Raw genomic sequence first — 25,428 nt, 5'->3', positions numbered from 1 at the left:
TGCTATGCTTTTTGTATTATCAGTTAATCCTGTAAATTGAAATGGTACAAAATTTAACGTTTTTGCCCTAGACACCCAAATCACTGTTCTTAAAATGAACCGCACGAGTATTCCAGTACATTACAAAGAATCAAATTGTACATCATGTATAGCTATTGATATGCATCAAGTCGAAAACTTCACAAAAACTTGGAGAAGTGATCAAATATCTCGACAGTATTTCCAGATTCTGAACTTCAGACAACTTTCAAGACTTAATCTTGTTCCTAAGTTTTGCGATTGTAAGGTCTGCACCTCCAAACCCATCCATTACACCTTTTGCCGATGGAAACTCAGCTCTTGCAGTCAAACTACAAGCAGAAATATAAGAATGGTAAAGATCAAAAGAAACTGAGCAAATGAACAATGCTCCAGAAAGCATCTTTTAGGCTTTAGTTGTGTAGAATATCCACAAAAAAACATCAGAAACCGAAATCATAATACCTGCTTCGCATGACTACACACGGCATGCCTATCATTTTTGCAGCAGAAACTCCAGGTTGACTACCAGCAACAAGTACACAGTTTTTTACAGGTAATCCTGCGTGTTCTGCAGCAGCACGCAATGCAACTACAATCTTTTCCAATCTGGAGAGAGTAAAAATGAAAATGAGAAGACATCACTTATCTTGTCAAGGTATGAAAATTGGATTTTTTTGTAGAGAAGTTTAGAAAGTCCCACCTCTCAGATGAGGTTGTGTCAATATCAACACTTAGCTTCAGCATCAATGCAATTTCTTCTGCTATCCTCTGTTTCTCAGCGGACGCTAGTCAAACAGAAATTAAGAAGATGAGATATTTACTACAGTTACAAGGAAGATCTTAGATACAACAAAAGTATTTGCAAAATTGTCTCCAAGATCTGTACCTGCTTTTTTTACTTCCTTCACTAGTTGCTCCTCTAGACTAGAAGAAACCCCTTTGCCAAGAACAAGTTGTCCATACATACTCTGTTCTACCTCATTTTCTCCTATAATTTTCACATTTGGAAGTCTTTCTTGGCCAAGCATCTCCACAATTGATCTGCAATTAATTGCATCATAAAAAGAGAAACAAAAACGTTCAAGCTTGTTACAAATAACAGAAAGAATATGCTTATGGATTGTTTTGTACTACTTTTCACCTTGCAATTTTCCGGTCTTTGTAATAAGTGAGTGAGTTTAAATAATCACAAATAGAAAGAAAAAAACATGAAATTTAACATTCAGAAGCAATTTCCAAGGTTACTGCTGTATCCAACAAGTTAACCTTTGAGAATATCATGGATTGTATTGAAATCATATGGAGCATAGCGATCTCCATGAGAACTAAAATTTGTGTATCTTTGAGCAACCAGAACTAATGACATGATATGCATAGGACAAACAACTTTATAAATTGCAGAAGTATATTTTTTGGGAGCTTAACTACTTACAAGGCTACTTTGTCTCCACTATTGCAGTAGGCTGTTACAATAGCAACAGGTACTCTCTCGGCATATGCACTATCGATAAACCTACAGCTCAAAAATGTAAAACAGTTTTTACAAGCATAGGAAAAAATCTCTAATTCTTTGTTTTAGTTTTGAAAGAGATATCATCAGAGACTCACTCTTGGACTCCAGATTTCAGAGGTAAGCTTTTCGACATCAAAAACTCATCCATTGCATTTTTCTGCCAACAAACAAGTTGGCGTTACGAAATTGATGGAGTTATCAAACCTTAACTTCGAAGAGAAATATATAATTAGTTGAAAAGAACATCAAGTCCAAGTATGCATGCAACCTTTTCTCGCAATACACTTTTTACAAAGCTAGCTTTCTCACTAGTTGGCAACGACGAAGGCCAACCAATCTAAAAGAGGTAAAACAAAGGTGTTAGATTTTATAACTGTGTGGGCGCAATTCAGTGATATCATATGTTTAAGCATAAAAACTTACCTGGTTGAAATACAAAAGCAACATTTTCTCTTCATCAGCAGCACCCTTTCTGGTAAAAGCCGACAAAACAGTTTCAGACAAACGAAATGCAATTGTAAAAAGAACTCAACTTCAATGTCTACTCATAATTGAAGGGGAAATAGCCATTGTTTGTGAGGGTATGACAAAAAGGAAGCACAAACAGTTTGATTGATTTAAGAATTATTCTTTTTTTAATCCCTAGAAACAGAATCCAAGGAACGGAAAGAGAGATGACTGGAAACAAATAGATTCTCTTTCAAAGCAGACTTCAATGAACCATAAGCCAAACGGAAAACACACAAGTCAGAAACTTAGATATTATACCTTAAGAGGTCTGAATAAACTGGTTCAGGCCAATTTGCACAATCGAGCCCAAGCTTTTGAAAAGCTGGTATTCACAATAAGAGGCAACAACATCAGAAAAAAAGTGAGAAGACATTCACTTTGTAAAAATCCTCTGAAAGAATGGGTGATTTTAACCATACCTACATTGAAAGCTTGGCGATTACTTGACCATGTATCAATCATAACCCTGAAAACAAAACCAAAGTTAACCATCACTGAACCAAAAGAAAGAAGTTGCTTTAAACCCATAACAATCTCATCATAAAGTTTGAAGCTTTTGTCTTAATCGCAACAACTTACCCATCAACTTCAAGTATTACGGCGAATTCCTCAGATGGGTTTACGTCTTCTCGGCCCGCTGATAAGCAAACCGAAGAGTATCTCTGCAATCGCAAGCATTTTCCGAGAATCTGGGATTTTCCTTGGAAACTGGAAAAAGACAAGAAATTGCGTCTTCTTCCACTTCCAGTGTCGTGTGAGGATCGCTCGCTCAGGTATCGATTGAAAAGAGAAGCCTTGGTGGTACAAGAAAGTTTGAGATTGTTAAGAATCGAACAAGAAGCAATTTCCATGGCTACGTTCTCTGTTTTTTCTGCTGATTCATACCAAAAAGGTCTCCACTGATAATGATCATTATGCTCTTACCATAAAGTAAAGCACAGAGCTTTAAACTTATCTCTCTCTCTTTCTCTAGATACAGTAAAATTTTGGGTCCTTACGTAAAGATTTCAACTTTTTGTGGTGATGGTTCCTTTCTTATCTCTTCTTCTCTTTTGGATTGTGTAATCGAATTATGTTTCTTTACATATCGCTTTTATCCTTTTGGATTAAATGGAACCTCTGAGATGGGTATATAATACATAAGAACGTACAAAGATTAAAGTACGAAGAAGCCAAAATCTGAGAGATTAGAGTACAGAATTTACTTCAATACAGTACAAAGGTTTATCTTTTACATCCAATATTACTTAGAAAGAGATTGTAATAACAAAATTCTGGAGAAGCCACACAAAAGTAAAACTCATCAGAACAAGTATACTGTAACAGACAAGTTATCAAGTGATTATGGACTTAAAAACCACAATCTTCATTTCCTACGACCTGACTCTAATCTTACCATAGTTGATGAAACTTTTTCCCCAGTGAGAAGCAAAGGTAAGTATGAAATTTGCGCACACAACGAAAAAAATGAAAGTATGAAGTTGCCTAACACTAACAGAATCAAACCATTGCCCGGTTATAGATTAAGCAAAAAAAGAAGGTGATAATGCATACTTATAAGCTCCCTAGCATGGAGTAGTTATTAAAAGGAAAACCTAATTATGCTTCTCAATATCCTTTTCGGATGATGAGTCCTTGTTCAGGCCGTTGGATAGTGCAAAAATGCCACAAATATATATAATCAACATAAAATACATTGAGCATCAGTTCCAACGACTGAACCGACCCATGTAGAAGTCATGTTCACATGGTTGAGCATCAAAGTGCTAAAGGTCTTTGAAAAGACCATAAGATGGAATATAAAGAGTAGCAGTTTTAATAATCATTACCTCTCTTATGAATGGTTATTCTCTTGCGAGTGTCTTCTGTGCTCTCTATCACCATGATGACTACTACCTCTGCTTGTCTTGTTGTGGCCTTCTTCACCATTTTCACTACTGTGGCGTCTCTTTCCTTCAGTCTGCTTTTCTGGGGGGCTTCCCATTTTTCTCTTTCTGCTATGCATCATCTGGGACACATCGTTTACCATTTCCCCTTCCTCAGTACTTTTTACTTCTCCTTTAACATCTAGAATCTCACCATGTTCTGTGCCCACGACGTCAGAGTTCTCGACCTTTGGCCTGCTCTGTACTTTCCTTTCCTTCGTCTTTTCATCCTCAACAGCTAGTTCCACATCTTCCAGTTCTCTTTCAATCAAATCATCCTCATCCATCAAATCCTTTTTCCTTGTCCTTTCACCTAGCAACTTCTTAGCTTTCTCTCGTTTAGCCTTCACCTTATCTCGAAGCAATTTCAAGTCTTTTGGCGACTGGCTGATTGGGGCATCACCCGCATCAACATTTCTTGATTTATGAGCAGCACCATCATCTTGAAGCTCTCCACCCTCTCTTTCTGAGTTGTCTTTTCCAAGTCCCTCAACTGAAGGTCTAGAGTTATAAGGGGCTTCTCTCACATTGTCCTTAGGGGGTAGATGACTTTCAGGATTTAGGCTGCTTTCTTTTGTTTCTCTCTCTATCTCCTCTTTGCGATCGACACTGGCATTAGCTGCCTCACCAACCCCATTATTATTGTTCTGATTCAATACTCCTTTTGATGAACCCCCATGATTATCAGAATTTGAATGTTCATGGGTTGAACGTACTGATGTTTGCCTGGAACCAGCATGGTCATCGGTTGAAACTGCATTTCTGGAGCCTGGCCTCTGAGCTGACCCTCCACCTACACTACTTTCGACTTCGCTTCCTTGAGATGCAGGGACACGGTTTTGCTCATAAAGCTCAAGCATTTGGTTGCTAACATCTGAGATAATACAAAAGGCGATTACTCTTAAAATCATATTCAAAAAGGGAATGAAAGTCAACCAAGAAAAAAAGAGCTGTCAAACCAATTTCATCATGTACTTGTACTTACCTTCCAATTGTCGGGGTGTGACATCAAATTCTTGCCACCAAACCTTTTCTCCATCTGAAGGTAACTTCACCTTAAGGAACTTGGCCGCAAGAAATATTGCACCGGCCGCAATATGATGAGGCTTAAATTGCAGGCAGAGTGATGTCCGCAGACTGCAAGCCACTTTTCATTGTATGAAGACGAAAATACAAGGCACATAGAATTATTGGAAGCTTTAGAAGGAAATATTACTTGAACGTACCCATCATTAACAAAATTCCATGCAACTTGGGCAAGAGCATTCTGTGCAACCTTAAATTTCTTTATTGCTTCTACAAGGGGTTTATAAGGATGATGAACATTGAGGTCAAAGCCTAAAGTAGAAAGAACTATTTTTTCTCCATTTAATATAAGCTCTTTTTGTTGCTCATATACTTCCTGCAAAAGTGATATACGTCAATATAAATTTTGACATGCTGACCAACAGAAAATAAATCAGGATCATAATGATTCTACAAAACAAAGAAGCAACATCTGTAGCTAACACTAAAACCTCAATGTCAAATAAAACAAAATATATGGGGAAAGAACAATACATTGATCTATAACTAGCTAAACGGAGGCAACAGATTTGAGAAGGTTTAGTAGTAAGATGGAATACCTTTTGCTTGATTTTCTGGGAAGCACCAGGATCCTTCTTGTTTATAATTTCATAGGAGACAAAAATAACGTCTTTCAAGGGCCGTGGAGTTTCCTCAACCTTTCCAGCAAGGAACATGCATACAGTTGCAATGGTCTGTGGAAACAACATAAAGAGAGGGCAAAGTAAAGTAAATAAATAAATCAGTACCAAATACCAATCATCACAGTTCACTAATCCTACGTAGAGTAAGTAGAAAAGAAAAATCTACATCAAAGTGACGGTAAAACTATCAGTGAGAATAGAGAAATGAGCTCTCTAGAGCTACCAAGAAAAATGGCAAGGAGATGGAGCCAATATATAAAAGAATACCAAGGAGCCAAGACATTTCAATATTTAAAACTCTATTCTAGCCAGACTACAGCATAGTAAACAACACAGACAAAATTCATAAGTTATAAAGCGATCAACTTGTTCAGGTGCAAAACAACTCACCCTTCTGTCATTCTTTGCATGTGATTGGCGAAAGAAGAATCGATGACAGAAGATTATCGCTGTAGCTATTGTAACCTGAGGACTGATTGGAAAACTATATCAGCCACTTTCCAAGAGAAGAAAAAATTGAATGCTGAACAATGCAGAAACCATGACTACAACTACAGAAAGTAAAATTCGGACAGTGTGGCAGTTATGTCTTCACCACTAATAACTGTCTCTTCCTTGTATTCATGTCAAAGAAATAAACATTGAGATAAAATAAACAAAACTTTTACAACTTTCTGTTGGAAGGGCTAGAACTAATATCAATACAAAGGTATGCCTAAACCCATCAGCAGCAAATCAAATTCCAATTATATGAAACCTATATTTAAAGGGGAAACTATCACCTCTACAGTGTACACAATGTTGATGGAATGGGTTGAACAAATGATCATGTCAAGAAAGATAAAGCCAGCTTGAAGCAATTAAATGCATAATGCACAGAAAAGAATCTACGATGAGGTTAAAAAAGAACTTACACTTTCAATCGCATGCCCAAGTCCTGCAAAAACGTACAGTAGGATTTGCGGAGGTATGTTTCCTTCTTTAAGTCAATACCATCCAACCTTGAAGGTGAATTTTCTTCTATTTCTTTTCTTCCAAAATACCAGCGGGAAACCTCTTCTTGCTTTTCATGAGAATTCCTTGAGTGCGATGAAACTCCACTCTCACTGTAAGAACATTCCCCGGCTAGTACTCCAGCCATTAGTATCTTCTAAAACCAAAAGTTATCCCAACCTAACAAAAGCAGAGAGACAAAATGTGCATTACTTAACAATAATAATAAGCCTGAAACTCAATACTCGAAAGGACACAAGATCATAAAAAATAAAAACACAGATTGATTCCCCAGCAAACGAATTTATGATCTTTATAATTGCATTAAAGCTGAATTACTGTAGCTTTGAATAGCTTAATCTTATAAGCATCGAGAAAACCCAAAGAACAGGAATCAACTGAGATTTCAAACATATACACGGAAGGGGTTACAGGGGTTTGAGACTGATTCGTTAATAGTGACACAGCTTCAAAAACAAAAACAAAAAAAAAAAACATAACCACATAGTCTACACGAGAGTCAAAGGGCAAAAAACTTCTACAAGCTATGAACATGAATCAATCAGGCAAATTATGAACCTTTACGAATTGCAAACCACGGAATCGTACTTATCGGAACAACTTGATTCGGCAAAAATCTCACTGCCCATCAGATACATTCGATCAAAACCCCCAAATTTTACTCAAAACACGAAACGAAACCTAGAAAATTAGTAATTGGGACCGAAAAAAACAGATCCAAAGGGTTTGTAGAGAAATTAACCGAAAGGTTGGAAATTTCGTTGAAAAATTCCTTGACGGTGGAGAAGAAAACAAAAAAACAAATCGAGAGAACAGAGAAATCGACGAGAATCGAAGATAGTAATCAAACGAAGGAAACAAAAAAAAAGAGAGATACTTTACCTTACCCTGGAACGAAATTAACTTGCCCAGTAGCGAATTGCAGAAGAAGAAGGAGAAGAAGGCGTGAAATTGCAACAAACCCTAACCCTAGAGGGAGTCGCGAGAAACGAAAGAGGAGGAGGAAGAAGAAAAGGGGATATCAAAGTACTTCTCTCTTTAAAAGAGTTCTGATGTACTAAAAAGCTGAAGGCCAGATTCACTTCTTTCCTTTTATTTCACCTTAAATTAATAATAAAATAAAGGAATTTATTTTTCTTTCTCTTTTTTAGTTATTCGTTAATCCTCACATTTTATATATTTTTTTTAATGCGACAAAAAAAAGAAGAAAAAAAAAGGAGATGGGATTTTAGGAATTAAAAAGCAAAAATACAAATAATTTCTGAAAAACAAATATAATTAATGTTATAATAAATCAACAAAGGTGTATTTTATTATATACTGTTAATTAAAATAACACTGAATTTATCAAAGAAATATGAATTTAATTAAAATACGTAATACGAACTTTTCCAAATTTTCTCAAAAAGAAAAAAACATTAAATTTGTAAGAAAAAACATAGTAAATTATTTGATTAACAAAAACTTTAGTGTTATTTAATCTAATATTCTTAAAATAATCAAAGGCATTGACATTTTTGTTTCTTGTTGGACATGGGCCTCATCAGGAGAAGACCGATCTTCACAGCCCGTTAAGCGTTAGGAATCATTTTAGTTTGATGTGGGCCTCTCAGGAGTGTTTCGGCCCGTTACTGAGAAGCGGAGGAGATCAAAGAGGAAGTTGAAAAAATGGCGGAAAGCGAAGTGCGGAGATCTCGTGGGAATTTTTGTAATAGCAAGACTATTTCTGGTATTGATCTCAATATTCTTGATTGCCTAAGTCGGAGAAACTAGCCCCAGTCCTCCCCAAATCCTTCTTTCCGTTCATTAAAAATCAATTACTGGTTTCTTGCACCCACATTTCTCAATTGATAAATTTGATTTTTGCGGCAGACCTTCAGTTCTGTCTCAAATTCACAATATTAACTTAAGTTGTAGAAGGATTTGACACACCTTAACAAACAAACAAATGAACAAATTGAAAAATCAGGGATTTAAAATAAACAATGTACTGTAGTTAAAAAAAAAAAAAAAAAGATAGAAACACAAACTTAAATTAAAGAAAATCAAAACTAAAACAAATTATAAAGACATGAGACTTTCAAAGTGTTCCGGTGAGAAGAGGACCTGACAAACACATTTCTCTTCACTTGTATGATTGCACCCAAACTCTTCAAATCCTCTAAGTTCAACTCTTCTGACTAAGTGATCCTCTCTTCCTTTGTTGTTGTAGTAAATGTACAATGGCTCGTGCTTGGGAGGAAACTTTAGCGGAACTAAAACGACTTCGTTTCTCTTGTTCATGCCTAAGACTTTTAACTCAATATTCCCGGACAAACGCAACAGCAAAGGGTAGACATTTAGTTGCGTCCTTAGCCATCGGCGTTTGTTGTCGAAGTCATCTAGAACCCACAATTCAAAACTACCGAGAGGACCACCTGGCAAGGGACTAGCCGCGGCTAACTTCCCATTGTAGTTTATCAATGATCCATGTTTCGTGACCTGCGGATATGTGCTGATAGAACCTATGCACTCACCTCTAAGGTTAAATCGAATAATCCACAATGATCTCTTCTCTATTTGTCGGTTAGTCAACACACCGTAGAACAACATCCCATTGATGCATATTCCATTTGTTACAACAGTATAACGAGGGGTTATTCTACCTTTGATGCTTCTCCAAGAAAGCTTTCCTCCTCCAATTGTTAAAACCTTGTGCTCTTGAAAAGGTTCACCATGCCAAGTCGTGCTACAAAATGCTTTGTATTCATTAGCAACAGGATCATATCCCAAGAACATAGATATGTTCTCTCTTCTTCTACCACTAGAAGCTTTGATATTCGGTAATGTTATGACTTGTCTGGTGCTAGGGTTACATATTGTGAATCGACCTGGATCTGAAGGATGTGACAAACAAAACAATCCATGGATGGAAGAGCAATGAACAAGGTCCACAGGCAAACCAGGCAATGTCATTTCAAGATAGGTATGCAAAGAAGAATAAAGAATAGGGTTCAGCTGGCAACAGCGTAACTCTGTTTCATTGGGTGATGGTAACTCTGTTTCATTGGGTGCTGTAGATAAGAGGATTACACGGTTCTCAGCAATACGAACAGCGACCAGAAACCGTGACCGAGTTCGGGAGACTGAGCAGAAGGAATCAATGAATACTCGGTTTCGGATCACGGATATCCATTCCTTGGATACACATTGGAACCTCTTAAGAGATCTAGCCGGCAATCTCGTCAGAATCTCAATCGTTAGATCAAGAGGGATATGATGAGCTACGCTGCTGATTAAGCTACTACCTCGCATGCCAACCTTGTCTTGCTGTTCATGAGAACTGCTTGCGTGTGATGAAACTCCACTCTCACTGGACGAACATTCTCCAGCCATAAGTATATTTCTGGAGGGAAATATCCAAACCTAGCAAGAGCAGAGAACCAAAATGTGCATCACTTTACAACAGGTTATTCGTGCGGTGGATATGACATGGCATCTAAGGAAACATAAGCACATAGGCTAAAGGAGAGTCAAAGCAGAACGATAAACATTAGCGAATTGCAAATCACCGAAACAAGCTTATGGAAATCCTATTCCGAAACACATCGGACAACCTGATTAAATACATTCAGGCCCAGGTGAATCCCGAAATGAAATAACTTCAGATCCAAAGGGTTTGTAGTAGAGCTATCAACCGAAAGATTGAAACTTCACTTGATTTCTCAGCAAAATTGAAACTTCCCTTGATTTCACGGTAGGAAGAAAAACCCCAAATCCAAAAAACAATTCAAAATCAACGCAGTAATCGAACAACCGACAGAAAATTTAGATACTTTACCTTACCTGCGATGAGTATAGATACTTCTCCAGTTGCAAAGACGAAGAGTTATAATTGTTCCAAAGGTTGTGAAATTTCTACACACGAAAGAGGAAGAAGAAAGAGGATAGAGTAAAATTCCCTCTTATAAAACTATAATTGTGAATTCTGGTCGATATATTATTTTCCTTTTACGATTACTTTTATGTTTTTGTTTGTAAAAACTAAAAAAAAAACATATAATAAACTTTTTTGTTTTTTTTTTCTCCACCAATATCTTCTTAATATTAAAAGAGTAGTACAAAATTGAAAATCAGAAAATTTTGTCAAAAAATTCCGAAATTTGCCCTTCAATTTGTTATGAAAGAGAGCTTTTTTCTAAATCGACAGGGTTAAAATCGTAAACTAATTATAATAAATTTTATATCCATGAAGGGTCCGCGCGTCCCTTATAACAACGGTAAATACATAATTGGATCCTCGCCAATTTGGAGGAGTCAATTAGATGGATGGGCTTTCGTTTATATTGGGCTTACTATACATTAAAGACTAACTTTTAAAAATCGACCACACAATTTTTAAGTCTTTGTGCCCACACGTTATGTGTCGTTTTTTCCTGCAATTAATACGTCGAAAATCAGCCACCATAATGAATCAATTTATTAAATATCAAATCTCTATACAACATGATTCTTTACCATAATTCTTTACAACATGCGATGACAAATCTCTATGTCTATTTTCCAACATACAACAGCGTTAATGAAGGCAAACTGTTAACCGAGGTAATAAAGAAAACAGCGTCTAGAAACGGCTACCGAATCGTAGCTCATCATTAGAGACTACACAGATCTAGCCCCGGGCACGAAGCGAATATTCGGAAAATTTGTGATATTTGTTATTTGTTTTGCCTCGACCGAATAGTTGATTTTGCTATTTGCTTCGATTCGTAAATTTTTGAGTATTCGGAACTTCGAATATTCGAATATTTTTCGTAATATTTGCGAATTACTTGCTTCGCTTCACTTCGACCCATCTAATTTTTTTTTTAAAACTAAAAACATATAGTATATAAATATAAAGTGCAAAATATGAAATATTATAGGTTTTTATTTGACATGTTTTCAAAATAAGAAGAAAATGTAACCACCGTCCAAAGAATCCTCACATTTTATTTTTAATGATGATTACTCTAGGAAAGTTTTATTTACTTAAAAACAACATTTAACAAAAAAAACCCAACGAGCCAAAATATAATAATTTGAATAATAGGCCTATCAGATATATACCCAAATCTATAAATACACATATTATATATATTATATAATAATTTATATTTATACATATATATATAAATGGTCCAGTAGGAAGATGAATAAGGTATCAATGTCTGTATCTATTTCATGGCGTGGTTATATTTATATTTATACATATATCGAAGACATAGAGCGGAAGAAACAAGAACAACATAATAATCCAGGTACATTTTTAAAAACCATGCTATTAATTTACATAAAATATAACCTTAAATTTATATAACCTTTCATTCTTGGATGGAACCACTAATATAATTTCTGTTATCGCAGATTTGATCTTAACAGATGCAGAAAAACAAAATTATACACTTGAGGAAATTGAAGAGGTGTTGTTACGCAATGGTGGGTCTCTAAAAACCTTCAAAGAAATGCCTAAGCCAACAAATATAGGTATTGATCTTTCTAACCGTTTAAGCACCGAAGAGAGAAACTACCCCCGTGATGCTTTGAGAGAGAAGCATGATGAGTGGATAGGGAAGATGACTGATGAACAGAGAGCAATCTATGATGAGATCATTACAGCTGTTTTAAAAGATTGTGGAGGAGTGTTTTTTGTTTATGGGTTTGGAGGTACAGGGAAGACATTTCTGTGGAAAACATTATCTGCTGCTGTGAGGTATAGGGGATTGATTGCTATTAATGTTGCTTCTAGCGGGATTGCATCTTTGTTGTTGGATGGAGGAAGGACTGCTCATTCCAGGTTTGGTATCCCTATAAATCCTGATGATTTTACAATGTGTAATATCAGTCCTGAGTCTGATCTTGCTAATATGCTGAAAGAAACATCTCTAATTATATGGGATGAAGCACCAATGATGAGCAGGTATTGTTTTGAAAATCTGGATAGGAGCTTATCAGATATTATGAAGAATACTGATAATAAGCCGTTTGGTGGAAAGGTTGTTGTATTTGGGGGTGATTTTAGACAGGTATTACCTGTTATCAGTGGTGCAGGAAGGGCTCAAATAGTGCTTGCAGCACTAAATTCATCTTATCTCTGGGAACACATTAAGGTCCTAACCTTAACAAAGAACATGCGTTTAATGTCAGAGGATTTGTCTGAAAGTGCTGCCCGCGATATTAAAGCGTTTTCAGATTGGATATTAGCTGTTGGTGAAGGAAAAGTTGCTGAACCGAATGATGGAGAGGCTTTGATTGATATTCCCGAGGAGTTCTTAATAGAAAACAGTAATGATCCAATTGAAGCTATTAGCAGAGCAGTTTATGGTGATTTAGAGATGTTGCACAAGAGAGCTGAACCAAAGTTCTTCCAATCAAGAGCAATCTTATGCCCAACAAATAACGATGTCAATACCATAAACGAACGTTTGCTGGAGAAGTTACAAGGTAAACTTTGATAATTCACGGATTATCTTTACATACAACTAACTTTGATACTTTATGTTATTAATCTCTAATGATGTGATACTCTATTTAACAATTATTTCGAGCAGGTGAAGAAATGGTGTACTTAAGTGCGGATAGTATTGATCCCCAAGATAGCGAGTCATTGAACAACCCAGTTTTCACTCAAGATTTTCTTAATAGTATAAGGCTTTCGGGCTTGCCAAATCACTCTCTACGTCTTAAGGTTGGTGCACCTGTTATGCTTCTAAGGAATATAGATCCAAAAGCTGGTTTGTGCAACGGTACAAGATTGAAGATTACCCAGATGGGTCATAATGTTCTAGAGGCGAGTGTGATTACTGGTGATAGAGTTGGGCACAAAGTTTTGATTCCGAAGGTTCTTATCAAACCGTCCGATACAAAATTGCCATTCAGGATAAGGAGAAGACAGTTTCCATTGTCTATCGCTTTTGCAATGACTATAAACAAGAGTCAAGTACAGTCACTTCAAGAGGTTGGTTTATTTCTACCTAGACCAGTTTTCTCTCACGGGCAACTTTATGTAGCATTGTCAAGGGTGACATCAAAGAAGGGTTTGAAAATTCTCATAGTCGATAAAGAAGGACAATCACAGAAAGAAACAATGAATGTTGTTTTTAAAGAAGTTTTCCAGAACCTTCGAAATTGATATAGTAGGCATCGAAGTCATTTCAGCAAGGTATCGATTTAAACTCTACACATATTGGAGTTCTAACCAATATTTTCTCTTAGATATATATTACATAGTTCGTTTTTTGTATTGCAGGTCAAAGAAAAGGAAGAATCTGCAATCCACTTATGTTTTTCAGTATCTCCCAATTATCAAGTTATATACTTTCGAGAGCAAACATTGTCTCTGTCTTTTTTAATTAGTAATATCACTTTAACTGCGTCTTCATAATAGTATAATTAAAAAAACCCATATTTTGGATTCTTCACTTCACATTATATGACCTGTATTTTGTGGATTTTTAGATTATGATAACACCAGCAGGTTTATTCCAAAACGAGGGAATTGTAAAGGTTCTAACCTGCTCTGGATCGAGTAGCTAAGGCAATACACACCCGATTATGCTACCTCGATTCATTATAACTTTCATTCTGCAAATAGTCGTTAGTGGAAGCTTGAGCGAAGTAATCTGAAACAGTAATGTTGACAGTCAACAAAAACCATATAAAGACTACATATTAAGACTAATCAACCAAAACAGAATAAAATATAGAATTCTTACCTCTAAATCTCCAAGTTCAATGTCTGTATCTATTTCATGGCGTGGTGAAATGTTGCTACTGGACCCGGCTCACAGAATAATTTTGTGACTGATGCGCGTAAGTGGTATGTTTGCTACTATTCTTTGGAATGTTATTTTGTTTTGATTGGTCTGGTCCCTTATAAATCACAAAATGTTTTAATATGATGCAGGGAGCAAGTGAAAACAGGGAGTTGCAGTTTGGCAATGCTTCAAGTTCATGAAACTACTGAAAAGCATTTAAGTGAAAACTTTTGACATAATGAGCTAAGTTGCTGATTGAACCGCTACAAACAAGATTATAGCAAGAAAGAGTGATAAGGTCAAATGAATTTAAAGAAGAAACGAGAGAGGAAAAATAAATGAACATGATAATTTGATTTCACCTTTTTAATATGGTTTAGATTTCTTTTTTTAAAACAATACATTACATTATCAGGTATATAACCTTATACGGAAGAACAAGACCTTAATTAGAAAACTAATAAAAAACCATGGACTCAATTGTGAAAAGTAGACACCTAAACTCCTTCAAGTTCAAATCTTCTCTTGATAGTCATCCGTATGTTGTAGAAAATGAAACATAAGATGAGTGCTTAATCAAACTACCTGATTATTATAATCACAAACGAATTTGTGTTTCCACAAGCTTTAAACCATCATGTGAGCTCTAAAGGATTACCCTCGGGCCTCACCAAACGATCCATTCAGATTTGTCGAATTAGCTGTCGTTGGACTTTCAGCTGGATAATCACATTCTGAAGATGTGAGAATGCTTTCTTCGCTTTGTCTACTCTCACCATTCATCCTCGTTCTAGCCGCCGCCAAAGAAACAACTTTACTAACTTCATCCTCAGGTTCATACACCAAACCGAACCCACACTTCTCAATTTTACATTGTGCAATCACTTCACCAGTTTCATCCGTCACAGAGAATGTAAGATTAGCTTTCGTAGGAACACATCCGCTCTTGTACTTCTCTTCTTGTCTTTTCTTGATGTTCAACCAACTAATGTAGCCGATAAAGACATGGTCTGACTCAACCGTACGCGGCTCATTTCCTTGTTCGAACCAACCTCCAACAGGAACACTAAACTGGCTACATGATGCATCTAAGTTTTCAAACTCACATGTGCACTTAACCAGAAGAAGGTTTTTTTTATCTCTGTAGCCACTAAACGAGACAATGGCACAAAGAGCTAGCCCACGAAACTTACTGTCGCACCAATGTGGAGGTAGCTTTGGTTCTAACACTGAGCTAAAGGCTTGATGACTGAACCAGGGAGGTACTTCATATCCAGGATAGCAAGTCCCGATCAGAGCTCGAAAGACAAAACTCTGCAAGGAAAAGAAAAATCAGAAACTTAAGATCTTGACAGATAATTATGGACTTGAGACTTGACATGAAAGAGTAGTTACCTCGTTATGGTGATCATCTGAGATCAATCGGCATTTTGTAAGAATGTGGGATGCAATGTCATTCTTTGCAGCTTCATTGAGTTTGCAACAGTTAGTGAAGATGAACATGGAGTGAGTATCTTCTGTTGGCATAAGAAAGGCTAAAGGACTTGTGACTGTTTGTAGAGAGATACAATCGTGTGCATCTAAGCACTGGAGATTCGGTGGAAGTGTTGAAAGAGACCTGAGTTTCTTGCAATACTTCAAGTCCAGCCATTTTAGATGATACAGTTGACTGATGTCAGATCCTAAGCTGCTGATCACATCATTTCCTCTGAAAGATAGACGCCGCAGATACGATAGGCTGTTACTACGACTAATTATCTTTGGCATCTCAAGTACTGAAGTTCCATCAAGTAGTAAAACACGGAAATTTTCCATTGTGTCTTCAAGATTAGGAAAACTCTTGAGATTTGAGCAGCCAGAGAGAATCAGTTCTTGAACAGCTTTAAGTTTTCCGATACATTCTGGAATATTCTCCAGCCTTCTGCACTCTTTCAGATTCAATAAGATAAGTCTCTGAAGCTTCACAATGTCTGTTGGGAGATCCATTATTGCAGTTCCATCTAAATACAGAGATTCTATATTTTCGGAAATTAGCCGAAATTCACGAAGGTTAAAACAGCCACTGAGGATGAGAGTCGTCAATGACCTCAGATTCATCTCCGGTAGAGACCGAAGACTTGTGCATCCTCTTAGGTTTAAGAAAACAAGACTTTCCATTGTTTTCATCTCTTCAGACAAACATTCTAGACTTGTGCAACCTTCAAGATTCAATCTCAAAAGGTTTGGAGCCTTTGAAAACCCTGACAATTTCTGCAACATTCTCGAGTTGTTAAGATCGACCCACTTCAGTTTCGGTGTCTCCTATTAAAACCACATAGAATTCCCACAACCATTCAGTAATCTACAAAGTTATACTTATAACACGAAAAAGGAACCAGCCATATCTATACTAACCTTGGAAACTTTCCAGACTTGTTTAATCTTGCTGTAAGGCAGCCTGAGATCAACAAGATTCTTCGGGGAGAAGTCTGATGGAAGTTCCTTCAACGGGAATTTTAGCCAGTCGAGATATCGAACCTCTTCCAATGGAAATGAAAGTCCATCAGGGAAGTTTAATTTGCAGTCGCCTTCACATTCCAGTGGACAAGTAGAACTGTAGAGTTTAAGGTAGCGGAGATTGCACATGTTGGTAAAGACCGAACTCTCTAAAGACATTTTTGTTACTTTAGACATGTCTAGCGAAATACCTCTCACAGATTGGGTTTCCTGAAAAAGAAGTTTAAAGAAAAAACTAAGACTCCCTTATAACAGTGATACCACAAGAACATTGAAAGCTTTAACTATTTAATTAGTCTCACCATTTTGCCATGCAGCGCAGCGATAATGTAATTCCAATTCCACAGCCTACGTTTCTCCTGATTAACCCCGCAAGATGATGATGAACAAAGTTCCATGGCGAATGTATGTAGTAAATCGGGCATCTCTACGCATCCACCGGAGATACTAATTAAGAACTTGTGGGAAAGATCCGTTATCTCCCTCACAGCTTGAAAGGACTCACAATCGCCAGAATCCAATAAGCTTCTAGCATAATACTCATCCTCTGATCTGAAGAAACATGCTATGTCAAGGAACACATCTTTCTCTTTTTCACTAAGTTGATTATAACTACTCGTCAACAGGTTTTGAATGATTTTGTGGGGGCATTTCGCCGATGTATCAAGCCACGCTTTCCATTGAGCCTCACCTTTCCAACGTAGATCCTTACCCAACATTCTAAGAGCCAATGGATTGCCTCTAGCGTAATCCACAAACTCTCTAGACATTTGCTTGAAAATTTCATCCTCGTGAGTGCAGTCGCGAGCTTCAAAGGCATAAAAGCTGAAGTAACTCAACCCGTCTCCAAGATTCAATCTTGGAACCACGTAAGGATTTGGATCTAACTCAGTGATGAGTGTCCTATCACGGGTTGTAATAACAATCCTGCTTCCTTCCTTAATCCAGTTTCGGTTACCAAGAAGAACTTGTAATTGTCTTGCCCTAGTCACATCATCAAGAACAACAAAGACTTTATTCGAAAGCAGCTTACTCTCTAAACAACCATGTGTAGCATCATCATCATCATCATCATCATCACTTATGTTTGTGACCTGTAGTAAAGCTTCAAGGAACATCTTCCTCAGACGATCAGCGCCAAACTTACTCCATTTGTCGCCGATCTTCAGAAAATTCACGCAACGACAGAACTTGTATTTATACCTGTTGAAAAGCTCCGTGGCCAGAGTGGTTTTTCCGATCCCAGGCATCCCAACGATTCCAACGATTCGAGTTTCGTCGCAGCGATCAAAATCAAGCTTTTCCTCGACTTGCTTGACCCGATACTCGATTCCAGAGGGATTAGCCACTTCAGGCTTTTCACCTTCCAAAGATGGAGCGGTAAGGAGGGTTTTCTTGACTTCCTCGACGATTTTCTCGGTGAAGACATGCTCAGAACTGCCATAATAATATAGAGATCAAAATCAAACGAGAGTATGATACCGAATCGAATTCAATCAGATTAATCTTCACTAAAATTGGGGGTTTAGGGATCGGTGAGACAGGCAGGACATGAATCGAGATTTCAACGGACTTATTAAACCAAACATCACCGGACCAAGTTAACCAAACCAAAATTAAAGTCAAACTGTTTAAAAACTAAGTCCACCAAAAATTCATGTTTAATGGCCATATAGAAAGTTCGTGATTTAAATGGCTAAAATTTGAAAGTTCATGATTTAAATGACATTTTTCCCAAATATTGTCCAGTCAGCATCGTATATCCTCAAACCATACTAAATAAATACATAAATCCGTTCAATCTAAAGAATAACGACAATTTTGATGTTAAAACTAAAAAAAATAAAATAAAGAGTAACGAAAATTTTGATGTCAAAACTAAAAATAAATTAAATAAAATAAAAAAAATAATAAAAAAAGAGTAACGACAATATAATAAATCCATTAAATTTAGTGAAATTTCTAATAATTACCGCTAAAATGAGGTTGTCTACATAAATATTATTAATTTTTAAGAAATAACTTTAAATAGCACCAAATTATGTTTTATGGATAAAAATAGCACACATTCAATAAATTTCTAAATATATCAAAATATGTTTTTACAAAATATTATAAAACTATTGTCAATTTTAAATCTAAATCATAAATTCTAAGCACTAAATCATGTCGCTAAAAATTATATTTTAAATATATACTAAAACTTGCAAAAAATACCCTTTTTAGTACTTTTTCAAAAATATCCTTTTTGAGTTTTTTTTTTGGCAAAAATATGTGTTGTCTATTTTCAATAATACCACTTTTCTATATATAAAATGATTACTTTTAAAACCCAAAACTTCAAATACTGGACCACACCTTCGAAACTATACCTAAATATAAAATAGAGAACTTAAACCTAAAAAAAAATAAAAATTAATTTAAAATATTGTGATTATGTAAAAGAGGGTAAAAATAAAAATGACAAAAAATAATATTTTTGCAAAACAGTATTAAGGAAAGTGCATTAAAGAAAGGGCTTGGTCAAAATTTCTCTAATATCAAATAATTATCCTGAACTTAAAAATGTTTGTAAAGTTTCCTCTAACCTTACGTGAAAGGTAAACTCGATATCAAGAAACATTGCTAAAAGTGTAACAAGAAATGGCAATTCCAGATAGATCTTAACTCTCTATTGGAGACCCTGCTTTGTTACATACTCGGATTGAAGAAGAATAGTTTGAATCAATTTAATTTCTCCCTGAAGTTTAATCTCCTTGTTTCATTTACAAGTGTTGTGCTCTGTTTATGAGTTTATGTTCGGCTTTCTCATGTTTCTGAACAATTTAAAATTTATAATTAATTATAGATGACAACAAAAAATTCAAAATTAAAATATTTACATACTTGAAAATCAATTTTGTGTTTGTGGCATTTTAGGAAAAAATCATTTCGTATTTTTCTGATTATTAAACTAATAATTATATTTACAAAAAAACTTAAATTGTGAGATATCTATACCATTATAAATAGTTCATTCATATATTAAAAATAATTAATTGCTAGTATACCAATTAAAAAAATTATTCATATTTCATTTGAACTTGGTTTTGATCCCTCTAATATGATTTTGATGATTTTAGAAAATTTTGTTATGATTTATCGCAGAAGTGAGTGTGTTCAACCTTATAATGTGTATGATTTGATAACTAATTGTAAAATATATATGATAACCTTATAATTTAGGGAAGTTGTTATCATTTATTAAAAAATCTTCTCATATTCCACTTAAAATTTTTAGATTTTAAATTATGTGTTTTTAACTAGGAAAATTCACTAAAATTTCTTCAAGCCATTAAAAATCCAACACTTAAAATAGTTTCAATAACATGGATTTTAAGTAGATTTCAAATTAATTAGTTCAATAACAATATATTTCATTAGAATTTTTAAAACACATACAATAATTGGGTAACATAAGATTTGTTATTTTAACATAAATCACTTGAAATGTTTGATTGAATGCGCCTTTTAAGTGGTTTTAGGTTAAATTTAAGAAGATTTGTTGTTTTTAAGTTAAATTATGAAAAGATTTGTTGTTGTTTTATATGGGGAAATACCGTTTAACCTAAAACCATTAATGGTATTTCCCTATTTAAAACAACAACAAATCGTCTAATAATTTAACCTAAAAACACAACAAATCTTCTCATATTTAACCTAAAGCTACTTAAAAAGCGCATAATCTTCTATGTAGAACTATTTAAAAATATATAGTTAGATACTTAATTATATAGTCGTCCATGTATAACTATTTAAAACTTATACATGGAAGACTATATAATTAAGTATCTAACTATGTATTTTTTAAAATTAGATAAACAAGAGAGAGAATTGTGTTTCTACACTTCTACCCTTGTTTTGTTATATATATATATATCTTCTTTCAAATAATAAATAATTTAACATGATAAATATAATTTTACCACATATCTTATAAACTTATCCAGATAAAAGATTATTTACCTTGATAATAAACAAAATAACCACAAAATCATCATTTTCTTATTGATTACGGTGATACATCAATTAAATTTTCATGATAAATAAGTATGATAATGTTGACAAAAAAAAGTATGATAATGTATAAGGTAAGTGTAGTAACTAATTTATCAGTGTAACTAATATGTTAAAGTATAAATTAGTCGTTATCAATTGTAGAATATCACGCTAAGTATGAGTTCAACTTATAACTTATATTTGATATAATGTGATTAATCTGTGATAAATAGTGTTATCAACGACGAAAGAACAATGCTAATTGTTGCTACTATTGATATTATTTTGTTAGCGCGTATGTATTAATAGAGGGTGCTTCTGGCATTATTAAGTCAGAGGAGGGAGAACTAATTAAAAGATAAATACGGTTATTTTATTTGTTTTTCAATTATCTGTAGCTACAGATTAATATAGCCCTTTTAAAATAAACACTAGAGAATAGTTAAAATCTACATACACATATATTTGATTTTGAAGTTTTATCCCACCTTTCTTTTACTTTAACCCTGATTCCATAAATTAAGAATGTTCATTAAAGAACATAGCATATCTAAGGAGTGAGTGGTTGGGCAAATCCTACCGCAAATAATCTAGAGTTATAGGTTAAACAATCATCCACTTAATGTGAAGGGAATTAAGTTAAATCACAATACCTGTTGCCCTTCAATTCCAATCCCATCCTTGACTTCATACACTTCAATGCCTCCTTCCATTTGTTCAAAATGTGAGTGTCATGCACATTTCCATGTGTCTGACAGGCTACATTAAGAAGGTTTTCTAATTCAGTTGGCTCAACCTTAAAGAAAATGGGAATGGCCACAAGTTTGTTATCATCCACTCGTTCTTTGATCTTAGCTAGCTCTTTCAAACACCATTCTGATTCCATGTAACTTTCCGAGAACACGACTAATGCCATGTTTGATTCCTCGATCCTACGGAAAAGGCTGGTTAGATCTTTTCCTCTTTCCTCTTTCGTGTCTATGAACACATTGATCTCAGCGGTTTTCAACGCAGCCTCCAGATGACTGATGAAGCTGTAGCGCCCGTCAAATCCTCGGAAATTGAGAAACACTTGATGGAGCGGAAGCTGTTGTTCTTGAACGGTCGTAGGCGTCATTATTGTTTAGGGTTTATTTTTGTTGGATATAGTTTGGTGATAAATTATGAGAAATAATGTGTACGTAAGAGAATGAACTTTGCCATAGTTTCTTTCTTGTTAAGTAGTAGCGGACAACATGACAAGTCAAGAACATGTTACATGTTCGTGCCCTCCTCACAACAAAGTAACATAAGTTCGTTCCACGACCTAATTCTTGAAATATTCTTAAGGCCAACATGTGTTTTCGTTAACTTTGGAAGAAGATTCCGAGTTTTGAAGAATTAATTCTTTTACATTTAAACAAACCAGTGGCAAATGGATAAATGTTTCTTTTCTACGAACAAAACATTTTATAATTCAATTTGGGTTTGGTTTGGTCGCACTAGACACCAATTGTAATGGGCAAGAGCGTTGTGAAAGGGGCTTAAGTTCTTCGCAAGATACTAGCGGGGAAGGTCCATTAATTACAGACAGCGAATTTACCAAGTGTTATAAACAAACGTAATCTCTTCTGATGATTTTTAAGTTCCATTCGACTTCTAATAAAGTTACTTTACGTGAGTTGTCATATAGAACAATTCTATGTTCCTATGTGTTTTACCGATGTCCGATGATATACCCGTCCTATGTGAATAGATGCTGATTTTGAACCAGTCTTTGGTTTTTATTTTGCAAAACTAGTTATTTAGCCATGATTCTGAATTAAATTGATTTACAAAAAAAAGAACTGGGAAACCAGATTTTTAAGAGATTTTGTTTATCTGTTCGTAGAATCCAAAACCAAATTAATTTTGTGGGCTTAAAAAAAAGGAAAGGTGACATTTTTCTTAGAAAACAGTTAACCCAAAAAACAAAAACTAAAAACTAAAATACAATAACTTAAAGGCTTTGATTGGTGACAATAAACAGAGCTTCACAAACCATACAACTTTAGTGTTTACCAATCACAAAAGCGTTACCAAAAACTTTATTAAAAGCTTTTACTCTCTGTTTTTTTTTTGTACAGCTTTTAAATACCGTTTTCTTTTACAGTTTTACACTATTTCGTAAAAATCTTACAGCTACAGCTTACAATTTTTTTTTAACAACCTTTGAGTATGTTACCAATCGGACTCAAAGTTACCGTTCATCCCAAAAACCAAAAACCAATTAAAAACTGCAAAATATTCATGGTCGTAATCTTTAATTTATCTTGAATCATCAAGATAGAAGTTCAAAAACCTATCTAGTTTTATCTTTACTATCGATGAAATATATTTCGATCCTAATCAACATCTATCCCTAATACAATCCGTATTGTCTATGTCTACTAATATTCTTTTAATAATTTTTAGCCTAATGCAATTGGTATTGGGAAAAGTGTCAAAAACCAAAAACCAAAAGCTAATTAAAAACTGCAAAACATTTATGGTCGTATTTTTTAATTTATTGATAGAAGTTCAAAAACCTATCTAGTTTTATCTTTGGTATCGATGAAATATATTTCGATCCTAATCAACATCTATCCCTAATACAATTGGTATTGTCTATGCCTACTAGTCTTCTTATAATAATTTTTAGCCTAATGCAATTTGTATTTGTATATGTCTAAGAAAACATGACTAAAATTTCTCATTTGGTTCAGTTGTGACACAAACGAAACCACGTTGTCACTTGTACCTCCTAGCTATCATATTTAAGCAGCTAGCCTTAAAAAAAAAAGGCTTATCTACTACTTGATGATAACTACAATTTCAAGGCAGTTTCCACGCCACGGAAAGGACTTAGCCAACGATACCTCATACTTATTAAAAATATACACAACCTGCGTAATCCAGAAGGAAAGGACTACTAGTTTATGTTTTTTTTGTTTTCTTTAGTCGGATGTTAATTCGTATATTCATTATCATATTCCCTTTCTAATGTTTTCTTTATATGGTCGTCTTTGCATTCGAGAAACTACGAAGAAAGCTGGATCAACAACACAACTTGCAACACAGGCATTATTCATCATATTTTTTGTAATGTTGGTATAAAAATTAGAAGTTTCCGCAAGACTTGTTCAAACAGATAAAGTCTTAAGAGTTAAATCTAAAACCCACCAATTCATATATTATTCTTTTCTGTTAAAAATTTAATATATTATGCAAAATGCGTTTGTAAGAAAATGTTTTATTACGAAATATGAATATACATGAACCAAGTCCACAATGGGAAATACATTTCTTAAAGAAAAAAATTTATTAACATCACCATGTTGTACTCTATGTTAAAGAGTGTTTTTTTCCACCATCCCTTGTACCCACAAACAAAGCATTAGCACAAAGCAATATTAGCTTGAAACAATTGCAAACTTAAACATTTTCAAGTCATGGAAGCTCGCAACATGGTCAAAATCAACTTCGATAACTCAGAGGAGACACTAAGGTGCTCGTTCGTGCCCCATCTATCCGCCGCATTCGGGCGTAAAGGCGTTTCTGTGGTCACAGCAGATAAACACGATCAATCCTACATGTCGATTGCGTCTATATTGATTTTCTCTGAGAACTACGTATCCTCCAAGGAATCTTTGGATGAATTCGTAAAGACTATCCAACGGAGACACGAGGAAGGCCATATCGTGACTGCAATCTTTTATAGATTCAGTAGATCATATGTGCAAGAGCAGATGGGAAATTTCAGCCAGGCGTTCTTGGAGCACTGCACTTCAGATCAAGTAAGCCAATGGCGCAATGCTCTTGCCGAAATAACAAGCTTACCTGGCCACGAAACAAGCATTAGTCAAAGGTTAGAAACACTTTCTACTTTCTTTCTTCCCTTTAATACCACATATAATGTAGAAAAATTCACTTAAATACCATTATTTTAGTTTTTCTTCCAAAAATATAACAATTTTTCTTTTTTTCCAAAAATACTCCAAAAATTTTATTTTTACAAAAATACGATAAACATACAAAGTTGATTTAACATTTGGGCTAAGTATTTATATTTATGATACAGTTATTAGGGGTAGAGTTTAGTGTTTAAGATTTAGAATCTAATTTTGAATATTAAAATAGTAGTTTTAGTTTTGTGGTATTTTTAGAAAAATGTATATTAATGATATTTTTTAAAAATATAACTTATAGTGGTACTTTAAAAAAAAAAAAAACTATTTTCATGATATTTAAGACAATTCCCCTGCTAAATGCGCAATACGGTTTTTTGTAGTGACTATGAATCTACAGAAAATATTGCTAGAGATTTGTACAAGAAGATCTTTCCAAACGAACGCATTGGAATCTATTCAAGGATGCTGCCGGATGTAGAAAAGTTGATAAAAAAGCAACAACGGGGAGTCAAAAGCATA

General features: G+C 34.8%; 5 protein-coding genes across 7 annotated transcripts; 1 reads left to right on the top strand and 4 right to left on the bottom strand.

Annotated features, from left to right (window-relative positions):
• Window positions 1-26: 26 nt before the first annotated feature.
• Window positions 27-3,059, bottom strand: LOC17875693 (CBBY-like protein). The gene is made up of 11 exons (XM_006281923.2): window positions 2,624-3,059; window positions 2,464-2,510; window positions 2,303-2,366; window positions 1,958-2,006; window positions 1,803-1,871; window positions 1,630-1,691; window positions 1,454-1,534; window positions 908-1,062; window positions 722-806; window positions 484-627; window positions 27-350 (listed from the first exon to the last, which is right to left on the bottom strand). Exons 1-11 carry the CDS (start codon window positions 2,893-2,895, stop codon window positions 248-250), a joined length of 1,131 nt encoding a protein of 376 aa, XP_006281985.1. The 5' UTR covers window positions 2,896-3,059; the 3' UTR covers window positions 27-247.
• Window positions 3,060-3,200: 141 nt separating this feature from the next.
• LOC17874893 (cyclin-T1-5) lies at window positions 3,201-7,696 on the bottom strand. Of its 3 annotated transcripts, none has more exons than XM_006280169.2 (7): window positions 7,575-7,696; window positions 6,593-6,851; window positions 6,069-6,150; window positions 5,595-5,729; window positions 5,196-5,371; window positions 4,955-5,106; window positions 3,201-4,843 (listed from the first exon to the last, which is right to left on the bottom strand). In XM_006280169.2, exons 2-7 carry the CDS (start codon window positions 6,817-6,819, stop codon window positions 3,879-3,881), a joined length of 1,737 nt encoding a protein of 578 aa, XP_006280231.1. In that variant the 5' UTR covers window positions 6,820-6,851; window positions 7,575-7,696; the 3' UTR covers window positions 3,201-3,878. The 3 variants fall into 3 exon arrangements, with proteins under 3 accessions (XP_006280231.1, XP_023635752.1, XP_023635754.1); XM_023779984.1 differs by having other exon boundaries at window positions 7,580-7,696; XM_023779986.1 differs by lacking the exons at window positions 6,069-6,150; window positions 7,575-7,696 and having other exon boundaries at window positions 6,593-6,679.
• Window positions 7,697-8,699: 1,003 nt separating this feature from the next.
• LOC17877373 (F-box protein At1g30790) lies at window positions 8,700-10,623 on the bottom strand. The gene is made up of 2 exons (XM_006280422.2): window positions 10,513-10,623; window positions 8,700-10,097 (listed from the first exon to the last, which is right to left on the bottom strand). Exon 2 carries the CDS (start codon window positions 10,065-10,067, stop codon window positions 8,754-8,756), a length of 1,314 nt encoding a protein of 437 aa, XP_006280484.1. The 5' UTR covers window positions 10,068-10,097; window positions 10,513-10,623; the 3' UTR covers window positions 8,700-8,753.
• Window positions 10,624-12,175: 1,552 nt separating this feature from the next.
• LOC17875658 (ATP-dependent DNA helicase PIF1) lies at window positions 12,176-13,842 on the top strand. The gene is made up of 2 exons (XM_006282094.2): window positions 12,176-13,154; window positions 13,262-13,842. The coding sequence occupies exons 1-2, from the start codon at window positions 12,176-12,178 to the stop codon at window positions 13,840-13,842; spliced, it is 1,560 nt and encodes a 519-aa protein (XP_006282156.2).
• Window positions 13,843-14,857: 1,015 nt separating this feature from the next.
• LOC17874590 (inactive disease resistance protein RPS4) lies at window positions 14,858-22,118 on the bottom strand. The gene is made up of 5 exons (XM_006279902.2): window positions 21,655-22,118; window positions 17,266-18,400; window positions 16,862-17,173; window positions 15,863-16,768; window positions 14,858-15,781 (listed from the first exon to the last, which is right to left on the bottom strand). Exons 1-5 carry the CDS (start codon window positions 22,116-22,118, stop codon window positions 15,122-15,124), a joined length of 3,477 nt encoding a protein of 1,158 aa, XP_006279964.2. The 3' UTR covers window positions 14,858-15,121.
• Between the last annotated feature and the right edge of the window lie 3,310 nt (window positions 22,119-25,428).

Source organism: Capsella rubella, unplaced genomic scaffold (assembly GCF_000375325.1).
Source record: "Capsella rubella cultivar Monte Gargano unplaced genomic scaffold, Caprub1_0 scaffold_8, whole genome shotgun sequence".
NCBI classification, from domain to species: Eukaryota; Viridiplantae; Streptophyta; class Magnoliopsida; order Brassicales; family Brassicaceae; genus Capsella; species Capsella rubella.
This window is presented reverse-complemented; position numbering and strand designations above follow the sequence as displayed.